This window comes from Mandrillus leucophaeus, unplaced genomic scaffold (genome assembly GCF_000951045.1).
Source record: "Mandrillus leucophaeus isolate KB7577 unplaced genomic scaffold, Mleu.le_1.0 Scaffold2089, whole genome shotgun sequence".
Lineage (NCBI taxonomy): Eukaryota > Metazoa > Chordata > Mammalia > Primates > Cercopithecidae > Mandrillus > Mandrillus leucophaeus.
Window position 1 is genome coordinate 153,602 of NW_012102131.1, and position 8,183 is coordinate 161,784.

Consider the following 8,183-nt stretch of genomic DNA (forward strand, 5'->3'; position numbering starts at 1 on the left):
TACAACTGAAACTGTCTGCTGGAAATCCATTAAAATCTAGGCACAGAAAAATGCCTGGTTGACAGTATAGTTGGATGTGCAAATTTATGCAGGAATGTAGCCAAATTTTTGGCAATTCCCTCGTGGTCTTAAATTTATTAACAATAGCCCTTTCTTTTTCAGTTGTAATGTTATATTTAAAGAACATTAGTGGAGTTGGAGAAGCTGCCTGGTCTTTAAAACAAATAGACTAAAGGCTTGGGTATACAGAGTCATGGAATTTCAAATACAAACAAAAATTTGCACAAAAAAAGTATGTTCCACAAAAGTTGCCGTATGCAACTCTCAAAAATCAGTACCTTAGAAAAAACAAGCATACTATTTTGCAATTCATTCTACATTTGCCTTTGAATATATTCATTATTTTTAAATTTTTTCTGCAAAAATGGTTTATTTGGATCATTATTTTCTCTGAAATGAGTGTTATTAAAGAATTAACATGCTAAAACATATCCTCTTAATATACTACTTCACAGATTTATTTTCAGTATTTGCTTGTTTTTAGGAGTAAATTAAGTACTTAACACTTACAAGTCAGTCAACAACCATATTTGATTCTCGTTACTCTGTACTGAGCCCTTTCTACGCCCTCAACTCTGGGGAATGTTATATCAAAAAATGAAAACATGGTATTTTTTTCTTCAAGAGTTTATAATTCAATATGAGTACAGGTTAAACAAATGAATTCATTCAAAGGCACAAATATTCTACAACCAGCTCCAATTAGTGTTACAATATAAAATAAAATTTTTGACCATTTTGAAGGAAAAGTTCTGTAATTTTTCAGAAGAACAATAATAAGAGGTAAAATTGACACAATACTTCGCAGTTTAAGAAGTGATTCTTATTAAATTCCCTGAATCCTCAGAACCCCCCTGAAAACTCCATAAGTATGATTTTCCATTTTATTGGTGAAGAACCTGATATCGAGAGAAGGAAAGAGACTTTATACCTAATTAGTAGAGCAAAGATTCAAACGTAGTTCTCATAGCTAAATCAAGGCTGCCACTGGATTTATAAGTTCTTTCACAAAAGTAATCTAATTTGATCATTATGACAACTTTATTAGATAATAATAGCAGATGATATTCATTGACTGCATATTGTGGGGTAGGCGCTGTTCTATGCTATGTTAATTCATTCACTCCACACAAAACCCTGTGAGGAAGAACTCTGTTATTACTCCCATTTTACAGATGAAGAAACTGAGGCTCAGAGAATATAGGTAATGTGCCTAAGATCACACAACCAGTAGGTATAGGCATCAGAAGTTAAACTCAGAGCCTTTGGTTGCAGCATTAATAATGTTCTTCACCACCAGCTCACTCTTAGGTAGGTTAACATCAACAGGTTAAGAAACTTGCCCAAAGTCACAAGGAAAAAAAAATTGCAGAGAACAGGCAAGAAGAATGTCTCCTAACTCTTCACCCTAGTACCTTTTCCTAAGCAGAGTAATTAAAATCATTAAATCCAGAAGGGGTAAAAAGCTTTGGGACACGTAGGTAGTTCTTTGAAGCAGAATATGAGCAGGTAAGGAACACTGGTGGAGTAGCAAGGAGAAGAGATTCCATCAGGCCAAAGAAGACTTCTTCTCCACAGATTGAAGGGAAAAGAGAGTAAAATGTATGTGATAAGGCACAAGTATATTTGTTATTCTGATTTAGGGAGCACAAATTCAGATGAGTGAAGAGGGATGGCTCTAATTAAGAAAATTAGTAAAAGTGAAGCACTACACTGATTTGTTTTGAAAGAAACACCACCAAAAATCTTGGAACAGGTATTGTAATGCTTTCAAAAGAAACGATACCTCCACCACAGCCAAAATTATCTAGCACACAGAAGGAAATAAGAGAAGCACTGAAAGATTCTAACTACACATTTTCATTTTTTTTTAATTAAAATGACACTTAGAGTTTAGCGATTCCTTTTCACTGTTAAAACCTTCCTGTGGAGCAGAGACTAACAGAACATAATTAACATAATATCCTTCTCATTAGTTTTCATACCATGATTCTATGGTGCTGGTTACTTTATAGATCTTCCTCAGAATCATGTCAAAATCAGATGAAAGAAATTAAAACAACATCCCATGCAAATGGATAAACTAAAATACCAACCTAAACCTAAAGTGCATGTAAAAAGTAGAATTTGCAATAAATATGGAAAAACTAATCATAGCAGAGACCAAAAGCAATGATGCCAGGACTTTGGTAAGAAGCACTTTTGAAAAGACATATTAAATGAAGAAAACTAAACCTAATGGAATTTCTTCTCTCATTACTTGAAATAAACCAGGTCACTGAGATGAGCTTACACTATGGTATTTTGTTCATTTTCATTTCATTTTTATTTCATCAAACCATAAATTCCCATGGAAATACCTCAGACACGTGCCCACAATAATTGGAATGCCTAACATTTCAGCATAAGTACTTTTGCATGAGTTCAACTAAATAAAAAGAATGCAGTGAGAGTCCTCCAAGTTTTTTGCTTATGTCAACAGCTATTTTACGAGTATGAATTATCTCTGTAGCTATCAACTACATGTGTAAAATACATTACATGCGTCTGTGTGAAGCCTTAACACGAAGATCAAGTAAAGGTCTGAGCTGCACACAGAAACATCAAAATAAAACTAAACTTCCTAGAATATAGCAATCATAAATTTTTTTCTTATCAAAGCTATTACTGTTAAATATACCTTGATGAATTAAGTTCAAGTGTAACTACAATTGAAATATATGATTCAACTGAGCTATGACCTATTTTCCTCCCAAAAGCAAAAGGGAATTATGACAGTTGTGAGACTTATATTTTTCCATTCCATCGTCTTTCTAAAAGTTATTTTATACTTAAACTATAAGCAAAATGCACCTGACATTTATTTGCTTTAAAATATAGTTATTCATGCTATTGCCTGTAGGACAGATAGAATTTTAATAGCAATGTATCGAATAATAATTATATCTTTCCATTTATTTTTAAACTGTACAGACCAAGAATCATTCAGGAAGAAAATAATCTCAATATGTAATATGATACCTAAGTCTAAAATTCAGTTATAACTACATGATATATTTACATACAACAGAACCTATAATCAACATGGCACATACAAAATTAACCAATATATGTGGTTGAAAATACCCACCCCTAGCAGAAAGCTTTTTGGTGTTGATAATTTTGGCAGCATATTCTTGTCCAGTAGGAATTTTCATACATCTTCTCACCACTGAGAATGCCCCCCTGGAAACCAATAATTAGCAGGTCATTAATATAACAGACATAACATTCCATTAAAAAATTTATAAAATCTGAGCATTTTTATTGATTTTAGTGGATTGCCAGTGAAGTACAGTAATATCCAGTAAATGAACAATTCTTCCTGGAAACCTAGACTTTCTTTAATGTTGAAGAATAAAAGTGAATTTTATTTAACTGGGAGCACACATTATTAATCAACAAAATGAAAGGAACTGCCAATTATGACCGCTCTTGTTTGCACAAGAAATTTGAAAACATTTTACAGTTCACACTCACAGCACCAAATGCTCTGAGAAAAACCCTGCACAGAAGAGAGCAGAGGAAGAGCAGCAAAAAAATCTGCTACCTACTTACTTTGGTAGGAAACAAAAAATTAATGTGGTTCCAAGTAAGTAAACATGGCGATTACTTTCATTAAAATATCAATCTTGAGCACATTAGTGTGGTTTAACAAATCCTGGTATGGTGATTTCTCTATGTCTTGTTTTGGGCTGGGGGAGGGGAAAGATTTGAATTAAGCTGCTCTTCCGACATATTCTCCATGTTTTAACACCAGACAATATATACATATATAATTTTTATTACCTTCAAAAATATTTACCTTTCCTTTAATTACAGTATAAACCAACAACATACATATAAACGCACCCCTTTCATAAAAGTAACAGTCGAAACTAGTGAAAGAGGAATTGGGTTTGGGTTCAATGCTACTAAAATCAGCATTCACGGCTCGGCCCCTAGGTCCCTTTACACAAGTCCTCAGTAGATCTCCTGCCTCCTTCCCTAGCATCTCCAAGTAGTTCTACCAGTTAGGTAAAGGAGGTGGTTTTACACAATGCTAGGCTACTCTTAAGAGCGCTCTCAGGCTCCAGAGGGCTTTTCCGCTGCCTGTATAAATAAATCCTCCCAGAGAACGCAAAGATGCACACGTAAATCCTAGGAAGAATGATGGTGAGCGGTAATCTGGTGCAAAGAATAACAGTGGATATAGGGCAAGGGGTTGGGTTCTGTTGGGTGGCCCTTTTCCTGGACAGAACAACTACTGGATGCGAAATAGTCTCCATGCCAAGTTGAACTTTCGGCATCAATAAATATGGCACCGTCTGAGGCTGTGAGTTCTCCTCAGTACATGGGTCATACGGCCGATACGCCGGCTAACCAGGAGGCATCTCTATTTACAGAAAACATGATCTATGTTGCATTTTACATGGGTTCTAATTTCCTCTCCAAACACACATTACACACAGGCGCGCGCGCACACTTCTCAGGATGACAGCTACAACTGCAGAGATCGTAAATTCACTAAGTCTCTCAGTGCAGAAGGGTGGGGGACCGGGAAAAGGTGGGCTAGGGACTATCGAAATGAGCCACAGCCGGGGCAAGGGTCCTACGCCTTCTGTGTTCCCTCCCCTTACTAAGACAGCACCTTCCCCAGAGCTGACAAACCAGGGGCCCTCCTCCCACTCCTCTCGTCTCCCAAACTCCCTCGCCCCAAGACGGAGGCCGGTGGGTCTGGGGCAACGCGACCCGCCCTCAGCTGGAAAGGGGACATGAGGATGCCGGGCAAAGGCGCTTACTTTCCAAGCTCCTCGAAAAGCTGATACTCGTCCGTGAACCTGGTGCAGGTTGTGGTTGAAGCCATCCTTGGTCCGGGCTGTGCCCTGGCTGGGAGCGCGACGGACGAGAAGCGAGCAGACGCGCGGCTAACCCCAGGATTGGCCCCGCGGCGCTGTCACCCAGGGCCGCCCTTACTTTCCTGGTCCGAAAGTAGCTCGCCCGCGAGGGAGTGTGCGCAGGGGCGGGGCGGGAGGGGAGATGACCAGAAACGGTGGCGTGGGGTCTCCTCCCCACGGTCCGCCGATCCTCCTCCTCCTGCGGGCCTCGCTTCCTTCTTCTCCACTGGACGCTCCACCCGCCCCTTTTCCAGTCCCTGTCCCCAAATACAGGGGGTAAAGTATTCAAGAAGAGGGGGCCGGGAAATGGAAAAACAGCCGGGCACGGGGCGAGTGGCAAGCAGTTGCGAAACGATCCGCACTGGAGGCAGGAGGGGTAGAAGCAGAGGGGAGGGAGTCCGAGGGGGCGGAGGTGGAGTGCAGCGGGGCCGAGGCCGCGGAGCCCGGAGCGGACAGCCAGAGCCCAGCGGCAGCTGTCAGCAGGCTCAGGCGCGGAGCGCGCCCGGGGCTCGGGCGAGCGTGCGCGCCCGGGACCGGCTTCCCTCCAGCGGGCAGCAGCGGATCCGGCGAAGCGAGGCACCTTGACTGCCTCGCGCTGCTCACGAGCCCGTGCGGCTTCAAGACGGCGCAGCGAGAGAAAGAGCGCTCGGCTCGGACGAAGCCTCGTCTGCCGTCCCCAGGCCTCCGTCTCCTCCCCTGGCGCCTCCTCCCGCCGCTCCCTCCGCCAGCCAGCACCCCCTCCCTGGCGAAGCCCCCTCCTCGCTGGTCCCACACCTCCCTCTAGCGACTCCAAGTGTGTCCCTTCGTGGATCTCTCGCTATCCCTCCTTCGGTCGCACACACAAGCACACCCGTCTAGGAGAAACCAGGTGGGTGGAGGAGGATTTGCGGGGGAGAAGCCTGGAGGTTTGGGTGAATGAGGCGAGACGTCAGTTAACCATTTAAACCCGCACAGAGAAGCCTGCCTCAATCTGGGGCTGACTGAGCGGGAAGTGGCAGGGCAACTCGAGGATGGCCCGGGGCTGCCGCCCTTGGTCGCGGTAGCCCACGCCCCTGTTTTGGGCGCTGGGCAGCAGTGACTTCTCCAGGCCGGCTGCCGGGCCACGACACCCGGTATGGCCGAGCAAGGGAGAGCAACCACTTCATCTCCACGCCACTCAAAGTTGACACAGCAGGGGCCGGATGTGGGCTGTTCATTGCTCTCAGAGAAGGTCCCAACCCTTCCCACAGCCACCAGCGACTGTTGGGGCAAAACCCAACCTCAGCGGGGTTCACTGCGTCGCCAGCTCCCCAGAACCGGGAGCAGGTTGTCTCCCTCCCCCACAGCCCCTTCTGCAAGGGGCAATGACGACCCCTGAGCCACATTTCACTTGCCACCTCCAGGCCCACCTCCCCCGCTGTTTTCCAGGATGGTGGCTGAGGCTTTGGCAATTCCCAAAGGCCTTTGCTTTGGCTATGAACGTTAAAAGAATGAAGGCAAAAACTCCACCACTCAACCACACCTTCCCTTCCCTTCTGAGTAACTCCCCTGTAACCTCAGTAAGTTCTGATAGTAAGGCGAGTTCTCGCGATATTTCCCACTCTGGCTGCCGGGGCGAGGTAGTAGGAAGGTTGGGTGTCGGTCACGCGACCCGGTGGGGGCTGACGTCATTCACATCACGTAAACGCGTCTAGCCTGTTTCGCTTTGCAAAGGGAAAAAGGAAAAGGGGAGGTCGTGTGTACTTGGCTTTCAGCCAGATAGTGGGACTTGAGTGCACTCCGTAAATGGCTATCTGAAAAACCACTTAGTGGTTCAAGAATGTGTCCTTCCCTTTAGCATATCTGCCATTGTTTTCAGTAGGAGGAAAAAAAAGTATGCATTACAATTTAAAATAGATAAATTGCTGCCGATTGCTAGAACAACTTCTGGGCCCTCTTTCCCGTTCTCTTTAATAAAACTATGCAATTGCAAATTTAGACGCAGACCGAAAACAGCGTTATGGACGAGTCTTTTCAAATTACTGCCTTTTGTTCTACAGCACGGGACTATAAAAACCTTGCAATCCTATTGCTAATTTGCTCGTAGTATTACTTCAGAGACTTAAAATTTCACAGCTGAAAGATAAAACATAACTTGCAAACACAAGAGAATCTAAGATTTAAAGGCGCTGCTGCTTGCTCCCAGAGACTATTAATTGTTACTTTGTGGTCATAGATTATCCTAATTCCTTTTTTCCTGATCTGGGAAACACTTCAGCCAATGACTGAGCTTTTACTGAAGTACTAAAAATGTTCACAAATTTTAACGTTTAATACAACAAAATTGAAGTTCGCATGTTGTTTTGATTCCCAGCGTAAAAGGCAAGGAATAACTGTGTAAAATGTAGTGCTGTAGAAAAAGATGATACCAAAAATTGCATAAAAGTAATATGGTCTCTAAATATTAATAAATGGGCTATAAATTGAAAAAAACACACAATTTGGTCTTGGCTAGAGATTTTTAATATCTGAATTATTTAGCAACGTGGCTCCAAGGTGTTAATGAAATAATTTAATATTTTTCCCTGAATCTAAGAATGAAACAAAGTAAAATTAAAACAATAAATAAAGGTAATATAAAAGTTTACATCTGGGAAGAAAATTGTTTCTTAAATATTCAAGTAATGAAGTCTACATAATTACAGTATTTATCTCAGTTATTTAAACTACCAATAATTGTAAGTGATTATAATTGTACAGTACAATAAAGGAAATATAACTGAGTTTTAATACTGATGTATTATTAGATAATAAATGTGTACATTCTTTACAGCAAACACTGCGTAAGCTGTACGTGCTCTTTCTTTGATTTATATTTTATACTAAATATTTCGCTTATTTGAACAAATATTTACAGTTATTTCTGAAGTTTGAACCTCGTTAAGAAGTAGTCAGATTAGCCGGGCACGGTGGCTCACGCCTGTAATCTCAGCACTTTGGGAGGCCGAGGCGGGTGGATCATCTGAAGTCAGAGATTCGAAACCATCCTGGCCAACATGGCAAAACCCTGTCTCTAATAAAAATACAAAATTAGACGGGCATGGTGGAGTATGCCTGTAATCCCAGCCGCTTTGGAGGGTGAGGCAGGAGAATCGCTTGAACCTGGGAGGACGAGGGAGGTTGCAGTGAGCCGAAATCGCACCATTGCACTCCAGCCTGGGCAACAAGAGCAAAACTCCATCTGAAAAA

The 8,183-nt window shown here is 42.4% G+C and overlaps 1 protein-coding gene across 1 annotated transcript; it reads right to left on the bottom strand.

The window, feature by feature from the left end:
* Nucleotides 1-2,986: 2,986 nt before the first annotated feature.
* On the bottom strand, nt 2,987-6,626 carry LOC105539739. Its single transcript, XM_011980158.1, has 4 exons — nt 6,511-6,626; nt 6,025-6,428; nt 4,881-5,756; nt 2,987-3,285 (listed from the first exon to the last, which is right to left on the bottom strand). The coding sequence occupies exons 1-4, from the start codon at nt 6,624-6,626 to the stop codon at nt 3,266-3,268; spliced, it is 1,416 nt and encodes a 471-aa protein (XP_011835548.1). The 3' UTR covers nt 2,987-3,265.
* Nucleotides 6,627-8,183: the final 1,557 nt, after the last annotated feature.

Excerpts from the sequence above, each read along its gene's own strand:
- LOC105539739 (XM_011980158.1), bottom strand. The coding sequence starts at position 6,626 with ATGACGTCAGCCCCCACCGGGTCGCGTGACCGACACCCAACCTTCCTA. Across the intron at positions 5,757-6,024 it reads CCAGCGCCCAAAACAGGGGC|AGGGAGGTGTGGGACCAGCG; the intron begins GTGGGCTACCGC and ends TGGAGTCGCTAG. Across the intron at positions 3,286-4,880 it reads CTTTTCGAGGAGCTTGGAAA|GGGGGCATTCTCAGTGGTGA; the intron begins GTAAGCGCCTTT and ends ATTGGTTTCCAG.